Genomic DNA, 19,585 nt, shown 5'->3' with positions numbered 1-19,585 from the left:
AGTATGAGCGTGCAGCGTTTAAAGCGTGGAAGTACTGACCTTACTTTGAGTTTGATTCCATAAAAAGTGACAAAAACATTAGCGTCCGTTGTGCGTGGGAAGAAAACTTCTTTTTACAGCGACAAAAACCCCTAAACTTCCAAGCAAGCACCGAGTAGCTACGACGTAATGGGAAATTCACAGAGAAACTCGCGGATTCTTCCACTGACCGCTGCGGCACACCTGCACCAGGGTAAACCTCCGCCTACTCTACTCCTGCTTTACAGGTGAAAATAGAGCAAAAGGACCGCTAGACCAAAGGACTTTATTTATTTTCTGCTGTGTTTTACTTGAATCTATTTGAAAGAGTGAGTGTAAACACACACAAAAAAAAAATGTATGTGCTGGAATGTGCATAAAATAGGTTTAAATGCTAAACTAATTTCTTCCAGTCAGAGAATGTTGCATATAATTAAATTTTTTGCTTGATGCATAAAGTTAAAAGATTAAAACCAATAAAACAAGTTTTAAAAAGAGACTTTTCCATTTGATTACATTTTGTATGATGGATTATGCAGAAAAAGTAGAATTGGGCTGAAAGATCTATCGCTTTATCACCTCTTCAGGTTGTAAATCGCGTTTTTAAAAAGTAACTAAGTAACTAAGTAATTAATTACTTTTGAAAATAAGTAATCAGTAAAGTAACGGGATTACTTTTTGGGGGAAGTAATCAGTAATTAGTTACTGATTACTTTTTTTCAAGTAACTTGACCAACACTGCTCGCGACCATCCAGGACGTCAAGGACTATGTGAGCAAATTGCCAAGACCTAAATAAACTGTTGGTGCATGACAGTGCCATTCATATGTAAGTTACAAACTCGAGGCTTACAGCATTACAGTACTGTTAACCAGAGATGGGCAGTAACGCGTTACAAGTAACGCGTTACTGTAATCTGATTACTTTTTTCAAGTAACGAGTAAAGTAAGGGATTACTATTGCAAAATCGGTAATTAGATTACCGTTACTTTCCCGTAGGAACGCTGCGTTACTGCGTTACTAAAACCGTGATTTTTTTTGCGAGAATGTCTCATGACAGTGACGTAAGCAAGTGCGACGTTGGTGACAGCAGCTGTGTGCAGATCAACAATGGATAATATATCGAGTGCGGGAGAGAGTATGAGCGTGCAGCGTTTAAAGTGTGGAAGTACTGACCTTACTTTGAGTTTGATTCCATAAAAAGTGACAAAAACATTAGCGTCCATCGTGCGTGGGAAGAAAACTTCTTTTTACAGCGAAAAAAACCCCTAAACTTCCGAGCAAGCACCGAGTAGCTACGACGTGATGGGAAACTCACAGAGACACTCGCGCGGATTCTTCAACTGACCGCAGCACACCTACACCAGGGTAACCCTCCGCCTACCCTGCTCCTGCTTTACAGGTGAAAATAGAGCAAAAGGACCGCTGAGTCTTTGACTTTATTTATTTTCTGCTGTGTTTTACTTGCATCTGTTTGAAAGACTGAGTGTAAACACACAAAATATTTTATTTTATGTGCTGGAATGTGTAGAAAATAGGTTTAAATGTTAAACTAATTTATTCAAGTCAGAGAATGTTGCATATAATTAAATGTTTTGCTTGATGCATAAAGTTAAAAGATTAAAACTGATAAAACAAGTTAAAAAAAGAGACTTTTCCATTTGATTACATTTTGTATGATGGATTATGTAGAAAAAGTAGAATTGGGCTGAAAGATCTATCACTTTATCACCTCTTCAGGTTGTAAATCGTGTTTTTAAAAAGTAACTAAGTAACTAAGTAACTAAGTAATTAATTACTTTTGAAAATAAGTAATCAGTAAAGTAACGGGATTACTTTTTGGGGGGAGTAATCAGTAATTAATTACTGATTACTTTTTTCAAGTAACTTGACCAACACTGCTGTTAACGAGCTAAGGTATAGAGTATACTTTGATTTTTGACATACACTCCAGTGCGGGGATGGTACGCGTCTGTATCCCCCTACAGCTGTACTTTAGAGCAGGGTACATCTAGATGTGTAATTTATTTTACTTTACTTTGTGTTATTTGTGTTGGGGAGGGTTGAGGTTTCCAGGCTTTGTGTTCAGGTTTTGCTGGGAACCAGTGTTCTTGTTTTATGTTCAACTATTTTGGTTAATAGGTTAAGACTGGTCAAATGTAGATTTGGTTAAATATGTAAACAGCATATGCTTTTCTTGTATGTCAGTTAAGATAAGTACTTGGAATGTTAAAGGGTCCAACAATGTGATGAAAAGAAAGTCAATTTTAAATTCTCTGAAGAAAGGTTTTATTCACATTGCTTTTTTGCAAGAAATCCATCTGACAGATGATGAACATAGAAAATACTGTAAAGAATGGGTTGGTCATATTTTTTTCTCATCCTACTCCACAAATAAAAGGGGGGTTATTACCCTTATACACAAAAATCTTCCCTTCACTGTTACAGCCACTCACAAGGACAATGATGGAAGGTATATATTGGTTAAAGGCATGTTGCATGGGGAAACTGTTTTCCTAGGTAATATATATGCGCCGAATGCACAGGATGATGAGTTTTACACAGTATTATTTAGTCAATTAGTGGACATGGACTGTGCTAATATAATACTAGTGGGTGACTTTAACTGTGTTCTATACCCCAAAATGGATAAATCTCCCCCACAATCTACTTTGTCAAAAAATCCCAAAACCCTTTGGCAAATTATAAATGAGCTTGACCTTATAGATGTCTGGCGACACTATAACCCATTATCTAAAGAATACACTTTCTACTCTAACCCTCACTTGTCAGCATCTCGTATAGATTATATTTTTATGTCCAAGTGTATCAGTCAGTTAGTTCAAGCAGGTAAATATTGGTCATATAGGTCTCTCTGACCATGCTCCTGTAGTCCCAACCCATGAGACATATTGAGCGCTCTAGGTCTTGGAAGATGAGCACACTGTCTCTTTTGGATGAGAAATTTATACACTTCATAACAGAGCAAACAACATTATTTTTTAGAAATAAATGATAAAGGGGAGATAGACACGAGAACTTTATGGGATAGCTATAAGGCTTACATGAGAGGGATGATTATTTCATACACAAGTCATAAAAGAAAGCAACGATTAACAAGGCAGTTAGAGATCGAGAATAATATAAAAAAGCTGGAGAAACAATATTATGTAACAAAATCAGCTGAAACATTAAGTGAGCTTAATATTGCCAGGACATCTTTGCGTAATTTGATAATGCGAAAGGCTGAAAGAGACGTCCTTCTTGCCAGACGACGGCTTTTTCAATCAGCTAATAAGCCTAACCGCTTTTTGGCTCGTCTTGTAAGGAATACTCCATCAAGTTCCTTTATCACAGCTATTGTGGATGTGAATGGTGAAAGGCAAGTAGGAAACCGTCAGATTAATGAGTGCTTTAGAGAATTCTATACAAACATATCAGTCTGAGATGGATATAACAAGGCTTAACTCAGGCTTTTTTCTAAACGACTTAGTATTCCCTCAGCTCTCTGAAGATCAGGTTAGCCTGCTGGAGTCACCCATTAGATTGATGGAGGTGGATAAAGCTATATCTGCACTCCAGTCAGGGAATATATAAGAATTTTTTAAGATAGTGAAAGTGAAGTTAAATAGTTTATTATTAAGGGTTTTTAATAAAGCATTTGAAGAATCGAAACTCCCTGAATCTATGTACCAGGCTAATATAACATTGATAGCTAAAAAAGATAAAAACCCGGAGTTATGCTCATCTTTCAGGCCTATTAGCCTTCTTGGTGTTGATAATAAGAAAAAGTGATGTGCTCTATTGTGCATGCTGACCAGACAGGCTTTATTAAGGGGAGGAATTCTTACAATAATACTCGACGTCTATTTAATATTATTCATTTTTTTAATTTTTATCAGATCTCTGGGGTTGTTGTTTCTATGGATGCCGAAAAGGCATTTGATAGAATTGAATGGGAATATCTGATTGAAATAATGAGAAGATTTGGGTTTGGAAAAAACTGTCTGGGGTGGATCAAAATTATATACAAATCACCAACAGCATCAGTGTTAACTAACGGCTTGTTATCTTCCCCAATGACATTGAGCAGAGGTACAGCACAAGGTAGCCCATTGTCACCACTATTATTTGCTTTGGCCATTGAGCCCTTGGCCATGGCCATTAGACAAAATCCAAGTGTTGCTGGAGTTAAAATTGGGAATAGACAACATAAAATCCTGCTCTATGCTGACGATATTCTTCTGACACTGACTGACCCTGCTAACTCTCTACCTGTTCTTACTAGGTGTATCAAGGACTTTGGTCTTATATCTGGATACAAGGTAAATTTTGATAAATCTGTTATAATGACTCTGTGTAGTGGAAAGGACACCGAACCTTTATATGTTAAACCTTTTCATTAGGCACCATCAGGTTTTGTATATTTGGGACTTAAAGTTACACCAAATGTTGGTCACTTATATAGAGAAAATATTAATGGAATGGTTCAAGATCTTCAAGAGATGCTGACAAGATGGAGGTGACTTCCAATATCATTTTTGGGAAGAATAAATCTAATTAAGATGGTAATCCTACCGAAAATACTATATTATAGTAGAGGTGGGAATCACCATACATCCCACGATACGATATTATCACAATACTTAACGCACGATACGATATTATTGCAATTTTTTAAAATATTTTGCGATATTCAGATTCTGTACATAAAGGTAAACTTTATCAATATTCATTTATCTAATATCAAAGTCTCGCACTCAGTCCTTCTCTCATTTCAGTCAGTTTTATTGTTGACAAACTGAACGGTTTGTATTACAGTCTAGTCCAACTTAACTGAATGCAACCATCTGGTACAATTATAGCTATTCTAAACTATGCAATTTATGAAAACTATGCAGCCCCTTCAGCAACTGAAGAATTTGAAAGTAAATTAAAACAAAATATAATTTTACATTAAATAAAAAAGTTTTAAACTTAATTAAAATAAAACATGTCTTAAATTAAAATAAGTAAACTGTCATGTTTATTGCTGTCAAAAAAAGAAGTTAAACACATTTGGACAGTGAAGGAATGTCAGGATTCTTGCTCAGAAAAAGGATCAACATGCTCTGAAGTCAGAGCATGTTCCAGTCCACAAAAACGTTTTTTGTAACAAAATATCGATTTCTGCTGTCCCTGTATCGATACATTATTAGCAAACAAAATATCACGATACTACAAAGTATCGATTTTTTTCCCCACCCCTATATTATACAGGCATGTTGTTTGTAATTTTGAAATCAGAAGATATTAAAGCAATTAACAAGGCTATGGTGGATTTCATTTGGGCAGGAAGAAAACCCAAAATTAAATTGGAGACACTACAGCTACCGAAAGATCTGGGCGGATGGGGAGTGCCAAACATAGAAAATTATGTTCTCTCAATGCAAGCGAGGTTTCTTTCTGCTTGGATACATGAATATTCTGATCTGCCATGGCTAAATATTGAGGAAGTATCATGTAAACCATCCTCACCTGTTAACTTTTTAGGGAAACGTCTAAATGATTTACCTCACGTAATAAAGTATAACCCACTAATATATAATGCTATGTGGACTGAGAAAACTTTTTAACAGTAGTCTTCTGTTTAATATTTTGTCAACGTTTATAAATAATCCAGATCTTCTCCCGCAAAACATAAAGTAGGTGTAAAGAGGTTTTATGACCTCTTTAAACATGGTGAGTTTAAATCATTTGAATCCTTGAAGTCCCAGTATTCTATGTCAAAGACTGAGTTTTATAAGTATTTGCAATTGAGAAATTATGTGTGAAAAAATGCTAAATCATTACAAATCGCAACAGCCTCTTTTCGGTTGGAGAAATTCTTTCTAGATAATAGGGAGCATAAACATTTTGTATCGAAGTTTCATTCAGAGATTTATGCCCTAATTGTGGATAAACTGGCATGGTTGAGAAAATCTTGGGGGACGTTGCTTAAATGTGAAATAGATATACAGGCATGGGACAAAATCCTGCTCCTTCCATCTAAAATCTCTGTTTGTAACCGATTTAAAGAACTGCAGTACAAAATCCTGCACAACGTATATATTTCTCCGTATATTTATAGTAAGTATAATATGGGAACATCTCCAAATTGTCTCAAGTGTAAGGTCAGAGTGGGCACTAGATTCCACTGCTTGTGGGAAAGTGCTATTATTCAATCATTTTGGAAAGAGGTCTGCGCCAATATTAGTACAGCCATTGGTCAGCAGGTGACAGAACACCCATTAGCTTATTGGGATATATCCCTGTTTCACTGGTACAACATGAGCATGTAATTCAGTCACTGTTAATGTTGGCCAGGAAAAGCATTATGTTGAGATGGCTGGCAGCTGAGCCTCCCTCCATTTCTCTATGGAAGTCGCTCATCATTGATGTTATGACTCTGATCAGTTTGGGACATTACATTGATGGGAGCTCCCGAGGTTTTGTGGACAAATGGAAGAAACCACTGGAAGCACTGGGAGTAACTTGTAAACTGGACCCTAATGGACAATTATTATGGACATAATGTTGTAATATTCTAGTGCTGTGCAGAATTGTTATTTTGGACGTGAACCAGTCTTGTATTTGTTGGGGGGAAAAGTTAAATAAAAGTTAAAAAAAAAAGAAAACACCAGAACAATGCTGAAAAAGCACACAAAACACAGTGGAGATGGGAAAAAAACAGAGATGTGTTAAATAAAACACACTACAAGTAGAAAAAAATCTCACAAAATATGACAGAACCGTTTTTGGGGCGATATTAATGTCACGGACCAGCTGTGGAAGTGACAGATACCAAAACATGCGAAGGGCTGCACTGAAATATGCTTAAAAGAACCGTAGGATTCATCAGTGTTGTGAGTAAAAAAAGATGTAGGTAATGTGGGTTTTAATGGCATCATCCATATAATACTGCGGACCCATCTTTGCTATTAGCCCTTCACTGTTAGCATATCACTTCCATTGTAGGAGGGAGAAGAGATAAGTGCTGACTGGATCAAGAGAAGAGAGGAGAAGAGAAGAGGGGTCTAGTTACAGGTTGTGGGGGCCTTTGTAGGCTGAGGTACATGGTTCTGTGGCATGCTGTAATCAAGTCCTCTCACAGACTGACAGCTTGGCACTTGTTTACAGAGGACTTTAATTTCCCTGACAGTCCTTTCCCTCCACCAATCACTCCATCTTCCCTTTGCCCATTCTGTGTAGAGTCTTGTCTTTATTTTTCTCCCTCAGTTACCTTTGTCTCACTCTCGCGCTCCTTGCTCTCTCTATCGTACCCTGTCACTCAGTCGTAACCCCATTTGCGCCGGCAACAAGTTAATGGTTGCTGCTACAGCTGAAAAAGCTTCCTGTTTTCTTCTGCACAAATCCATTTGTTTTATCATCATTTATTTTTGTCTATTTACACAGGCCTGAGGGGGAGGAATTGCTGAAGCATTTGGGCAATTTTTTGTGTTATTTCCCAAGCTTAGCCTGGGGATAGAATCTCAGCAGAGCTAATTTTCAGTCTAAACTTGTTGCTACTGTTACTGCACCAAAGTGGATGGTAATTTATGTATGCTTTCATTTCCATCTGTACTGTAGGCACACCGAACACCCACCCTTCTACAAAAAGGTGTCAAGTCATTATAGTATAATCTTATGTATTAAGAAGATGGAGCAAACTATGGATTCATTTTTCACTTGTTGAAATCCAAAAAGTGTGAGCAAAGGGCATGACTATTTAGAGCTACAACAAAACAAAGATATTGCCACTGATGTACTATTAACCAACACTGTCCATTGGTTTTTTACTTCTCTTGACATCGAGTCAATAGATTTAGTTCTACAGTAGATTTCACCTGTATTTGCTTGATTTTATTATTATTATTATTATTATTATTAGTATTATTATTATTATTATTATTATTATTATTATTATTATTACTATACATTGGGACACTGTTCTATTCTTGCTAATTTGCCAGAATTGTCCAGGGTTAAATCAATACTTTGCTTTTTTCACTTTACCTCTTTAACTTGGAGAACACCCTGATACTCAATGACAGTTACATTTGGATGACTGATGCTAGGTGCTTCTATCTGTTTGATTGTGGTTTCCAGCTTCTGTTCCAGGTGTACACATCTTTTCTCAGTTTTCTCCAGTTTACGGACTTTATCTTGTAGGTCTGTCTCTTACCCGCTCGCCTTCAATTCTTTCGTGTTTTTTTTTTCCATTTATTTTATTTTTTAACTACTGTTATAAAGTAACAGTAAATAAGAAGACCACATACAAGGACATTACAGAAGGCTTTGAGAATTTGAATGTTTGAAGATACATTACACACTATTTAGCTTCTAAGAAAAAAATCTCTGTATATGTCTGTTACCCATGGTAGAATTTAACAACAACAGTATTGTAAAGTAAAACTTGCAGGGCAAGATGTTTTTAAACTTTATTTTGGTTCAAGGTAAGAAAAACTTTTGAGCATGTTTTAAAAATTAGATTTATTATTGATCCTGAGCACTGAAAGCTAAACTCATTGTAGATAATGTTTCCAAATAACTGTTACAATATAGCTCTGTTTTTTGTTTAAAAATAGCTTCTGAGTAGCAAAGCTCGGTAAACTGTAATAAAGTGCCTTCTAATGGCCTATTAGAAGAGTTTTAAAATAGACTCGAGGAGAAAATAGTCTGTAAAGGTTAGTGACCAAAATAAACAGCTGTGTTTATTGAACAAATAAACAGCTGAAGCACTGAACTAAAATGTAACTAACTAAAATGTTAGCACTCACATTATTAACTAAAATTCTCTAATACTCACTACATGGAAAAAATACACACATTAATAGATGACAATGAACACAAACAACACACTAAATTCAAGATGGGGAAAACATCACCTGAATTAGCCAGTAATTTCAGTGTTAAATGTGGAAACCTCTAGTAAACTGCCCTAAATGCTTAGGACTCAGGTTGGCTTTCTAGAGTGGGTCAGGTCGACACTAGAGGAAACTGTGGATCTGAACCATAGTGCAACTAAACTTATTGTGACTTGCAGTCTCCCTGCAAATTTATAATTTAATATAACAAATACTGATTTTTTGCAAGGGCAAGTTGCTGAGCTCACACAGCGCTGTTGCTAATCCTTTACAGGACCCTAACCCAAAACTCCAACCCCAATTTTTTTTATTAGTGTGTGGTCAAATTTGGGACTTTGCAGGGTGGCTTTATGATTATTATTTTTGTTGTGTTTTAATATTCTTATCCAATATATCCAATACACTGGGGACAGATTGTAATTCATTTTTATGTAAGAAAGGCCGGAGAAAGTGTCAGGCTTTTATCTTTAATCATTTTTGAGATGCATGCATCTCCATGTTTGGACTTTGCCTTGGATTTGAAAGTGCAAAAAATACATGCTTGGAATTGGTCGACATATCATTTTACAAAAAAATATAGCTTGAAAATTGTTTTGCATGTGAAATGAAAATTTTAAAAGGAATCATTATATGTATAGCCCAAAAAATTATAAAATTGTTCAGCAAATCAGAGGTAGTCAAGCAGAAGAGCCACAATGGTTTAGGAAGGAATGACCTTTAAGTGAGTCAACACTGAAAGGTTGAGTCCCAAAAATTTACATGATTGTCTTATGTATTTTAAGTCTTTCTGGGAGGGAGGGGGGGGGGGGGGGGGTAACTGTTTTTAACTGTTGTTGTTGGTTTCATTCCACAGATCTACCCCAGTCTGTGTGAAAGGTGTTATTATAGGACACAATGACCACAACATTACTTCAGTATTTACCAAAGATGTTGCTGTGATGTATAGATAACTGCATTAGTGTATCTTCTCTTTGCCCACTGCAGGCCTGTTGGGTTTTGGCTGACCAGGGCTCAGTCTCTGCTCTACTGCAATGAGCATGGAATGCTGGGCTCCTTCTCTGAGGAGGTGATGAGCTGTAGCTGCCCCGTGGAGCAGCCAAACTGCCAGGGAGTCATCCCCTGTGTTGTAGGGACTTCCACCACCTCCTGCACCCTCTGCGCCTCTGACAACGCCACCCGTTGTGGAGCCTGTCATCACGGCAACATCCTCCATCTTGGTTCCTGTCGACCTAGCATTGCTGCATCGTTAGATCATTACCTGAACTTTGACTTGGACATGCCTGATGCCGAGGTTCTCAAAGCTCCTTAATTATGTATTCCACTGGTTCTCAAAGCTCTTTGGGACAAATTAAACAAACAGTGCCTCAAAGGGCTCACATGCCATCAATTGTTAAATTGTTTTTGTGTTGAATCTTTATACTGAACATACAAGATTTACATAACAGTACAAATATTAGTCATGTACAGTTTTTTTGTTCAAAAAGGAATACAGTATTAAACAGGGATTGAGAGGGGGTTTCAAAATAGAAAGCTGACTCTGAAGTACCTACAGTGCAAAGAGTCCCTTCATTCAGCAAGCCCAGGAGCAAAAACTCATACTATGCTTTTTTAATAAATCACCACAGCAGTTATTTTCTAGCCCTCAAGAGGTCTAAGTTGTCACTGTTGAACCTCTGCCTTAACTCTAATCCTAGTTCACAAGCCTTCAAATTGTGGCTCTTTAGACCTACTTGAGTGTCTTCCTTTGGCTTTGACAAAAAACTTGATAAATATGAAAATGATCCTCTTAATTTGCTGAACCTCAATAGCAATGGCTAGCAAAGATGTGGAAGCAAATAGGTGATCTCTAGTAAATGGTATGCCTTTACATTTTTTCTTTACAATAGTTCCCTTTTATTGCTTTTGACTATAATAAAAATAACTTATATTAAGCAAATTTATTTATTATGTATTTATTATAGTTAAATAATCACATTTTATAATGCCAATGCCTAATCAGAATGTCTAATTTTTGCTTTTTATTAAAATGTCTTTAAAAATCATTAAAAGTTTTACAAGGGGTCTAAGGAGCTTGGAAAGAAAAGCGTCTGGACTTCTTTAAGTTTCATTTGAGAAGCTTCTTCAGTTCTAAAAGCAATTGGTGGAGAGTCCCAAATTTTAAGCCCTATGGGAGTGTCCCCAAGAGGGTCATGGACCCCCTATTGATCCTCTGCCTAATCACACAAGCCATGGTGTGAAAAGGATGTGAGTGGGCGTTAAGGCGTCTAGGAAGGGATCTCAAAACTGGATTATAGATGGCAGACTTTCTCGGATGAGAGGTGAAACGTCTTCAAGAAAACTTAAAGAAGTCCAGACGCTTTTCTTTCCAAGCTCCTTAGACTACGATGACCTGGATGACTGAGAACCTTCACAGACATTTTACAACGGTTTTCAGCATTTGTAAACTAAAGTTGTAAAACATCCATTGTGGCTCTTGATGAGATTTATAAATTCTGGCAAAGGTGGTAGTTGAAATTTAAAATTTGGTAATAGCTCAGTTTGAGAACCAGTGCATTAATTATCTATCTGCTTATTGCATTGACTGCAGCCTCACGGTTTGTTAATCCCTCTTCAGGTAAAGTACCTGCTTCAGCGACTGGACAGCAGGATAGAGGTCCATGCCATCTATATCAGCAATGATGTCCGCCTGGGAAGTTGGTTCAATCCTGCCTGGAGGAAGAGGATGCTACTAACACTCAAGAGTAACAAAAACAAGTCCAACCTCATCCACATGCTAATGGGCATTTCTTTTCAGATATGCTCAACTAAAAATTCAACACTGGAACCCGTGCCTGCTGTCTATGTGAATCCTTTTGGGGGAAGTCACTCAGAGAGCTGGTTCATGCCAGTGAACCAGCCTGACTTCTCTAACTGGGAGAGAACTCGACTGGACAGCGTCACCACTGCACAGTGTTACAACTGGACTCTGTCTCTGGGCAGCAAGTGGAAATCCTTTTTTGAAACAGTGCACATCTACCTGAGAAGCCGCATAGTCACGGATGATCCAACAGTGAATGAAACTCTCTTCTATGAGCCATTGGACTTGGATGATCAGACCTCCAACCTGGGCTACATGAAGATCAACACGCTGAAGGTGTTCGGATACAGCATGCACTTTGACCCTGAGGGCATCAAGGATCTGATTCTCCAGTTGGACTACCCCTACACACAGGGTACGCAGGATGCCGCCTTTCTGATGTTACTGGAGATGAGAGACCGGATTAATCGGCTATCTCCACCAGCACCACAGCCATTAGATCTGTTTTCTTGTCTCCTGCGCCACCGCCTCAAGCTGTCAGCCGGAGAGGTGGCACGAATCAAGGACTCTCTGCAGATCTTCAATTCCAAGCTTCCCAATGCTTCACCTGAACCTGAGCTGGCCCAGCTCTGTAGCTAGCTAGTTTAGCACAATCGCCAGGTTCAGGAATGATGCTGTTCGTAGAAAGAGGAATTGCTACTTCAGGGACGACTCTGCTGAGATGGCCTTTGGACCCGAATCATCTGGATTAACGTACTCTGAAGAAGGTTGAATGCTTGGCCTTTTTATGGTCACTCTCAGTTGGTTTTCTGGTGTTTTACCTTTGACAAACAGCATCATGTCCTTGACTTTTCGGAGAACGAGGGATACTTTGACTCTGTTTAGGAGGCTGTACTGAACCCACCCGGAGGTTCACTTTTGCTATTACTGCCCTGCAAACTGCGTAACTGGACAAGGCTAAAAAGGTTTCTTTCACTGACAAGTTTTTGTGATTTGGAACAATAAAAAGAAGATCATACATAAGACACCTGCCTTGCAAAGACAAACGCGGTTTTCTTATAAGAGGAACTCTTCAGAGGTCTTCAAAAATTAGCGGAAGAGGATTTCCCTTTTCTAACCCTATTTTCTTTGGCTACAGAACAATCTTGAGGGAAGGGAAAATGGGATAATTATATATATGTGGTGAATGAGTTGTTATGTTATGCTTAACAGTTTAAAATTTGATAATATTGAACCCTGTCACTGTCTTTGAATATTTCTTTTTAAACCCTACCTTCCATTTTATCTGGCATTTGAAAACTTGTATCTATGCTTAACATCTGAGTGAGAAGCCTGTTAGTGATGTTCTGTCCTTGGTGGCTTGTCTGTACCAAAAGAAGGTAACACATTGGCAATTTGAATGGCAAAATATCGTAAATGTTGAGTTATTATTCTTTCACTTTTGAGCTGAAATAATTCATAATGGAACCTTCAGATGTGGTAACAAAAAGGTCTGCGGATATAGCGCTGTAAATAACGCTCCATCTAACCCAGGTTGTGGACAAGTGCACATTGCTTTTTAGATAACTGAGTTCAAAGACCAAAAAAATGTTTATAACAAAACAAACTCATGCCTTATATGGAGAGTCAATGTTAAGGTAAGAAGCACATTTAGTTTCTGTGTTTGGTTTCCCTGCGAAGGTTGTATTGCTTTTTATATTTCAATATTTCTACCAAGACAGAACAACAGACGCATTCTCCAGAGTACGTGGTAATGTAGCTTTTCCATGTAAATGCCAGTCACTCGTTCTGCAGGTACTTGTTTTGATTTGGTGTTGTGAAACTTTTGAATCACCATTCACAGTGCACACCAGTACATGCATAATGTAATTGTTCTGCAAAATCCTCCAATGAGATAAACTTTCAGTAAATAATAGAACATGTTCGAATTTATGGTTTTAAAAGGTTTTCAGTGGTTCGGTTAGTCTCAGGTCTATGAAACTTTTTTCTTTTTTTTTTTTGACATATGGGTCCAATGTGAGCTGCAGTTACCACGGCAACTGGAGTTACAAGGTTTCTGCGGGGCGGTGATGGTACACTTGAAAGCTGCAAACTTAACCAGGATGATAATTGATATGATTTTACTTTTGCTTCACTAATTTCTCACTGAAAGTTAGAAAACCTTGTATGTCATTATCAACAGTTCTTCTGTGCTCAGCTTGCTTAAGTAAAAACAAAGTGATTTATCTATCTGAGAGCCTTTTCCTTGTTTACAAAACTTTAACCCTCACTGTTACGTCTGTTATATAGCATTATTGCCATATTACCTCTTTGCCTGCATGTTACAACATTGTCTTTGGTCAATTCAAAGACATATTGATAAGATTAGCTGTGAAGATGGTGTCATGGAAAAGTGCAATGATGATGGCGGATGTGGTCAGAGCTACAGTAATAGTGGTAGTAAGGGGAGGGGGTGACACAAGACCGTCTCATCTTACCACCACTAGCTGTTCATTGTTCTAGTGTAAGCACAGTTTTTCACATTTGCATTTATTTATTTCACAGACAACACAGATCTGTTGTTAAGTAATTTCTTGTTAAGTACATGTGTCACACTATCACTATTGCAAACACTGTTTCTGTTTCCGGTCCACCTAATGGGTGCCAGGCAGAATTATCAACGTGGAAAAATGGGAAACTAATCAAAAAAACCAAAACAAATTCAGTCATTTATTTTGTTTTCATGTCCTTACTGAAACCATTTGACTAATTTGCAGCTGTTTTTATGCCAGATATGCTGGTTAGAAATCAGCCTTGCATAAACATTTAGACCTTTTCAACATAGTCATGTTCGATAATATTTGCAGCTTTTGACGGTGGACTTATAAATTAGGTCACCATGCTGCAGTTTCCAACTAAGTTAAAGGCAGGTAATGCATTTTCTGTGGATCAATTTTTCAAATGAAGAGGAGCATTCTTGTGCATCTACAGGGAGGCAAAAGGAAGAAGTGGTAACAGGTCAAATATTTCAGTATTTTATCTCAGTCTCAAAGCCAAGTAAATTATCAGCAACTAAGTGATGTTGTTAGACTTTAAAATTATTGTTGCTTTGTGCACTAATCTTATACTAAAGTCTTATACCCTTTTTAAATATTTAGTCAGCTGTTGCCTGCATGTAACAACCAATTACAGCAACTGGAAAGAAGCCAGTCAAAGCCAAACAGAACAGGTTAATCTGATCTAACAGGTTAACCTTAAGAACAGGATTAACTGCATTAAACTCCCTGCCTCAGAGGCTCATTTATGGGAAGTTAGAAACAAGAGTGAAAGACAAAAATGTGCATTTTACAGTAACATTCTGTTAGTATGGTTCAATTAATTTAATTTAGAACATTACTATATTTTTACAGGGTGACGCTATAAAACTAGTGATGAAGGAATTTCTACTGTATTTTCTCCAAAATTGTTGCTATTTCAAAAGTAAATATCTATTGAGTCTGCAGGTAGTGTAATTTCACTTGGTGATGGTGTTCTTTCAGTCACTGTCCACAGTTCATGCAAACAAATATGCTACTATAACTACAGTTAAATGGAAGCACTCAATATTTTAAAACATACTACTAACACAGACCCTTATTCACTAATATGTGAATATAAATGTTCTCACTGTGTCCACAAAATAAAAGCACAGAGGAAATTATCATTGGATTCATGAAACAGGTTGAATGGAGAGGGTGAGAAAAACAGCTGGAAGACAATGGCAACCACATCTGTCAGCTAAAGATTAGGAAACTCATTGCAAATATAAGAAAACACGAGTAAGTGGAATATTGCAGAGAAATTAGACTGTCAATGAATTTTCAACCATTATGTTGAAGATTTGTTGGTGTGTTTGGATCATTGTCCAGTTGCAGGACCCAATGTCAGCAAAGCTATGGATAGATGGCTGTACATTTGATTCTATAATTATAAGAATAATAATAATAATAATAATAATAATAATAATAATAATAATAATAATAATGGATTGCATTTATATAGCGCTTTTCAGGGCCCTCAAAGCGCTATACAATGCCACTATTCATTCACTCTCACATTCACACACTGGTGGAGGCAAGCTACAGTTGTAGCCACAGCTGCCCTGGGGCAGACTGACAGAAGCGAGGCTGCCATATCGCACCATCGGCCCTTCTGGCCAACACCAGTAGGCGGTAGGTGAAGTGTCTTGCCCAAGGACACAACAACCAAGACAGACAGAGCTGGGGATCGAACGGGCAACCTTCCGGTTACAAGATGATTTGAAAATGTCCTTTTTACCCATTCCAGATTGATTAAATTCATTTCAGTTTTATTCATATACTGGTAAATCACAACAATAGTCATCTTAAAGCACTTTGTATTATAAGGTAAAGACCTTAGAATAATACAGACAAAACCCCAACAATCAGATAATCCCCTATGAGGAAGCACTTGGTGACAGTGGGAGGAAAAACCATACTTTCTAACAGGAAGAAACCTCCAGCATAACCAGGCTTAGATAATTTGGGAGAAATATGGTTTATTTCTAGTCCCTGTCATCACTGCAACATGCTGGATCAAGTGAAGGCTTTTTAGGAAGTTGGTCAAAAATGACTCCAAGATTTCTCACAGCGTTACTGGTGGTCAAGGTAATGCCATCCAGAGTAAGTATGTGGTTTGTCGCCAAGTTTTTAAAAGATTTTTAAGGCTGAGAACAATAACTTCAGTTTATGTGACTTTAGAAGTAAGGAATTAAAGGTCCTCCAGGCTTTAAGACGGGGGTCTCAAACTCACGGCCAGGGGACCACCTGCGACTCACATCGCCCCTACGTGCGGCCCATATATTGACGTGAAGAAATATAATGCAGTTTGGCACTTGAGGATTTGTTTGTTGTTGTTGCAAAAGTAGAAATTGAGTCTAATAGACATATTGCTTGCTTAAGTAATAACAAAGTGGTTTATTGCTTTGAGGACCTTTTTGTGTTGATTAAGAAGTAACATATTAGCAATAAAGTATTATACAGATAAGACTGTCTTCAGCTTTTCCAACACATATTGGTGAGATTCACTATGAAAATGTTGAAGTGAAGTATGAAGTGGAAAATGCAATGCTGGTAGTGGGGTTAAGGTTAAGGGGATGAGGTCTGACTGAACTAGACATCTAATACAAAATACAATCTAATACAAGGAGGGTAAAACATTTTTAAAACTTTATAGTCCTACATTCTTAAATTCGTAATTGGTATTTTCATGTTTCCTGTTCAACAACCAGGATAATCAGTCAGAAAAAATGGGCTACTATCCATTGATGACAGAACATAGATGGCCTGAAAAGCTTCAGGTTTGCTTTACTCTAGGTGTTTATAAGAAATTTGATTGATTGTTTTGATTCACTTGTATCTCTGAAATAGAGAGTCCATTGAGCCTCCAAATCTTGTTCTTAAAGGTGAATTATCATTATTATTATTAAAGTTGAATATTTCAGTTTCTCATTGAAATATTCACTATTAATTTTTTTAGTATAGTGTTAAATTGAACTGAAACGATTTTGTAAACTTGGAAAACTAACTAAAATTAAATAATAATAGAGGAAATATCCCTAGCTTTAATATGCATTACTTTGGTAAAAATTGCATTACACGTTCCTGTTGAGACATTGATGGATGTGCTTATTGGGACTTTAGATGTTTACAAAAGGGTGAGTCAACTGCTTTTGAAAACGCCTGTGTTTTTATTGTAATACCTGTACTAATTTTTGTAAATCTTGCCTCTAACGTATGCCCTCCATATTATAGTAATTAAAAAAAGACTAAACGCTGAAAAAACTGAACTGAAAAACTATACAATTAAAAAGTAAATACTCTGGGAAATAAGCCTGAAAGCCTAAGAGTGATGTGCTCTATCAGGATAACGTGGTACTGTCAGTCTTAAGAGATGATAGGCTCTGATCAGTTAGGACTTGAGTGTACGAGAGAAGGATTTCACATTAAATTCTGGATTTAACAGGAAGCCAATGAAGTGTGACCAGAGGGAGTCCCATTCCTACTGCGGTACTTTGTACCAGGAAACTAGGACAACCTGATAATACAGAATTGTAACAGTCCAGCCTAGAGGTAAGAAATGTATGAACTAATGTGTAGCGTCGTTCTGAGAGAAAAGGTTTCTCATTTTTGATAATATTACACGAAAAAGAGAACATAGTCCTAGAGATTAAACATTTTTAAAGTTTCGAATAATACAGCTAGAAGGAAAAGAAAATTAGAAATTCAGAAAAATAATACACCACAGTTTTATGCTGGGCAGAGATGGCAAATTTGAACAGTGTTCAATTAAAGAAACAAAAAAAAAGCAGATGAATACAGATATGTAGAAATGAAGGGAAAAGACAGACAGACAGAGGTTCTACAAAAGACTACACGAACAAAGAAATGTGACAGAAATGTCATACTTTCATCATAATTTCCACCATTTGCGATTTGACTGGCATTTATATAATTATACCGTCACATTGTGCCCTTTTCTTCTGTAATGTCACGTGAGACTAGAGAGATGGCTTCAACACTATCTCATCGCACCAAGTTTCTAAGATAAGTCTAACAGTAGTTTGGAATATGTATTAAAAATGTAAAAAGTTAAATGGAAACTTTGCTGTTGGGTTTGAGGTAAATAAAGGCTGGTTCATATTCTCTTCTTCACAGCAACTTTCTGTGTTGTATTCATTATGCTTGCACAATCAAACTGACCTCAGTGCATCCATGAGGCAACTTGCAAAGCATCGCAGGCCTTAGGTTCAGACCCTCTGAGGTCTACATCTTACCTAATTCTGTTATTAGAGCATTTGTTCTTTTAAAAAAATTGCTCTCTCAGGTCTTTGCACTCAAAAAACCAAAAACAAAGAACAAACAAACAAACAGTGGATGGATGGCATTCTACCTCGAATGCATCAAACTGCTCACATGTTTTTCCTTTTTGCTTGTCTCCAACACATAGTGTTAGGGTATGAGTTATCACTGATGATGATCTAGAGGGTGAACATTTGATATAGTTTTCATCCATTATGAACATTCAAATGGAAAAGCTTTGAAAATAAATAAGAAGCATATTTAGCATGTCTAATGTCAAAAGATATACAATTTTATTTAGCATGTCACAAAAACAAAACATATCCCATGACAGTATCCACTACGTTACTGGTGACCTAAGTGATCTTCTAGAAATTATTTTCTTCAAATTCCCTCAATTGGGTCTACAATAAGAGGACAATTCACACTGCATGTAAATTGCCTAAATGACATTGAAGCTGTGACTTTAGCCTGGTGAAATTTTTACATGCAACATCAAAATGTTCACCACAAAATGTTTAATATAATGGATGCACAAACTTCCAATTACCATCAGCTCTTCATAATAAGATGAATGTCTTCTAATATATGGGAGGCAGTATTTTTTGTAAGATGAAAAGCCAATTTCCTGAGTTGTCAGGGCGCAAACAGGAACCAAACGTACACTGTCACATTACATCAGGCTGCTGGTTTATCTGCAAGAGGAAGCAAGAGAGGAATGGGGAGAGAGAGAAGAGAGAGTGACAGAGATGAGGTGAGGGAGTGCTACACTGGCCAGCTCAAGCTGTCTGTATTTTTCCCCCTCTACCCCATAATGATGTGGGGAAGGACTCACTCTGCATTGGGTTAATAAACAGTTATTCATCTTCAGCAAGGCACCCAGGAAACAGAAGTGGGTTTGCCCTTGGGCTAATCTTCAGGCCCGTGGAAGACAGCCAATCCATCAGAGCACTATTTAGACTGCAGACTGCAAACTTTCTGGACCTCCCAAAGAAGTGAGGGGAAGCAAGAGAAAATGAGAGAGTGACTGAGGAAGGAGTAGATGA

The 19,585-nt window shown here is 37.3% G+C and overlaps 1 protein-coding gene across 1 annotated transcript in view; it reads left to right on the top strand.

Moving 5' to 3' along the window:
- The window catches only part of brinp2 (bone morphogenetic protein/retinoic acid inducible neural-specific 2), a 298,504-nt gene extending 280,110 nt beyond the window's left edge, over positions 1 to 18,394 (top strand). Inside the window, exons 8-9 of the mRNA XM_026148790.2 lie at positions 9,888 to 10,194; positions 11,518 to 18,394. Coding sequence (XP_026004575.2) covers positions 9,888 to 10,194; positions 11,518 to 12,339 — 1,129 coding nt within the window. The 3' untranslated portion in view covers positions 12,340 to 18,394. The remainder of the gene's footprint in view (positions 1 to 9,887; positions 10,195 to 11,517) is intronic.
- The last annotated feature ends 1,191 nt before the right edge of the window (positions 18,395 to 19,585 follow it).

The sequence above is a fragment of the Astatotilapia calliptera genome, chromosome 18, assembly GCF_964374335.1.
Source record: "Astatotilapia calliptera chromosome 18, fAstCal68.1, whole genome shotgun sequence".
NCBI classification, from domain to species: Eukaryota; Metazoa; Chordata; class Actinopteri; order Cichliformes; family Cichlidae; genus Astatotilapia; species Astatotilapia calliptera.
This window is presented reverse-complemented; position numbering and strand designations above follow the sequence as displayed.